This window comes from Chelonoidis abingdonii, chromosome 1 (genome assembly GCF_003597395.2).
Source record: "Chelonoidis abingdonii isolate Lonesome George chromosome 1, CheloAbing_2.0, whole genome shotgun sequence".
NCBI classification, from domain to species: Eukaryota; Metazoa; Chordata; order Testudines; family Testudinidae; genus Chelonoidis; species Chelonoidis abingdonii.
The window spans coordinates 370,084,686-370,086,588 of NC_133769.1; the positions used below are offsets into that span (position 1 = coordinate 370,084,686).

The 1,903-nt window shown below is 45.6% G+C and overlaps 1 protein-coding gene across 1 annotated transcript; it reads left to right on the forward strand.

Moving 5' to 3' along the window:
* The first annotated feature begins 267 nt into the window (after positions 1 to 267).
* On the forward strand, positions 268 to 1,209 carry LOC116836869 (olfactory receptor 52E2-like). Its single transcript, XM_032800843.1, has one exon. It carries the CDS (start codon positions 268 to 270, stop codon positions 1,207 to 1,209), a length of 942 nt encoding a protein of 313 aa, XP_032656734.1.
* The last annotated feature ends 694 nt before the right edge of the window (positions 1,210 to 1,903 follow it).

Genomic DNA, 1,903 nt, shown 5'->3' on the forward strand with positions numbered 1-1,903 from the left:
CCCTGGAAATTTCCACTACATTCATCTGACCAAGTGGGTATTCACCCACGAAAGCTCATGATCCAAAACATCTGTTAGTCTAGAAGGTGCCACAGGATTCTCTGCTGCTTTTACAGATTCAGACTAACACGGCTACTCCTCTGATACTTGAGCTATAAAATATTTACTGTACTATTTGTTATAAAGTATGTAATCCCCTTGCTCTGCTTCTGTCCCTTCAGAGGCATCTTGTGCATTTCTGAGTCAAATCGACGCATCAACCACCTCATGGGAGCTTTCAACTTCACCCACTCTGACTCTTCCACATTCATCCTAATGGGCATCCCCGGCCTGGAGGCTGCCCACATCTGGATTTCCATCCCTTTCTCTATATTCTACATTATCAGCCTCTTGGGAAATTTCACACTTCTGTCTGTTGTAGGTAAGGAGCAGACCCTGCACAAGCCGATGTACCTGCTGCTCTGCATGCTGGCACTCTCAGACATCGCCACACCTACCTTTGTCGTGCCAAAGGCACTGGGTATATTTTGGTTCAATTTGAAAGGCATTACTTTGGCTGCCTGCCTCACTCAGATGTTCTTCCTTCACATGGTTTCTGTTATGCACTCAGCCACACTTGTGACAATGGCCTTCGATCGCTACGTTGCCATATGTAACCCCCTGAGATATGCCACCATCCTCAGCAATGAAAAAATAGCTAAGCTCGAGCTTATATGTTTGATAAGAGCTGTTCTCTTCATTCTGCCCCTGCCTCTCCTCCTGAGTCAGCAGCCATTCTGTGCCAACCACATTATCCCTCATATGCAATGTGAGTACACAGCTGTGGTCAAGATGGCATGTGGGGACATTACAGTCATTAGGATATATGGCTTGGTGCTAATGTTTTTAATCAATGGGTTTGACCTGACACTCATTGCCCTGTCCTACATTCTGATCATCAAGGCCGTCCTCAGAATCTCCTCTAAGAAAGCCCACCAGAAAGCCCTCAACACTTGCACAACCCACATCTGTGTGATGCTGACATATTATACCCCTGGCCTTTTCTCCAGCCTCACATACTGGTTTGGTCAAGGCATCGCTCCCCATGTTCATACCATCTTGGCCGACCTTTATCTCCTCATCCCTCCCATGCTCAACCCTATTATTTATGGGGTCAGAACCAAAGAGCTTCGTGACAAAGTAGGCAAATACACCTGCTGCAGAAGATGATCGCCTGGGTTTATTGACTTGAAAGCTGTGTTACAAGAGGTGGGAAGCATATCTCCTCGTTAATCAAGGGTGCCCTGTCCCACTTTGGTTGAGCTCAGCATTGTGAAAGTTCACAGTCTGAGAATTTCCTCCCACACAATATCTTATCACCATCACTAATCATGGCTCTTTCCATTGCTGAGTTACCTCTCCCTGACCATCACTTGACCTCTTTAATTGTCATCCATCAGCCTCCATCCCCACACACCCTGTTACTCAGCCTTTCCATTGCTCTAAGGCTATGTCTACACTACCGCGGTAAGTGAACCTACTCTACACAACTCCAGCTACGTGAATAAGGTAGCTGGAGTTGATGTACCTTAGGTCAACTTAATGCTGGCTCTACACTGTGGGAGGGGTAAGGAGAGTGACAGGAGAAAAACCTGCCTTTGACTTATCTTACTCTTCTCTTTACTAGACCTGCTAAATCCACCACTGGTGGATCAATCTCAGAGCATCGATCCTAGCCGTAGCGTAGACCAGCCCTGAGACTATCATAACATACTGTAGCTTTCTGAGGCAAGTTAGTTTTACATTAGTCCCTGTGTAGTTATGGTTCTTGTTCAGTTTTAGAAATAGAAGCTACACTTTCAGAGAACCAAAGAGAAAAAGAAAGAATCAGCAGTGCTGAAGTTCTTTATCATATGTACAGTGA

What these genes read in the sequence shown, in the direction of transcription:
- LOC116836869 (XM_032800843.1), top strand. Translation starts at nt 268, where the DNA reads ATGGGAGCTTTCAACTTCACCCACTCTGACTCTTCCACATTCATCCTA.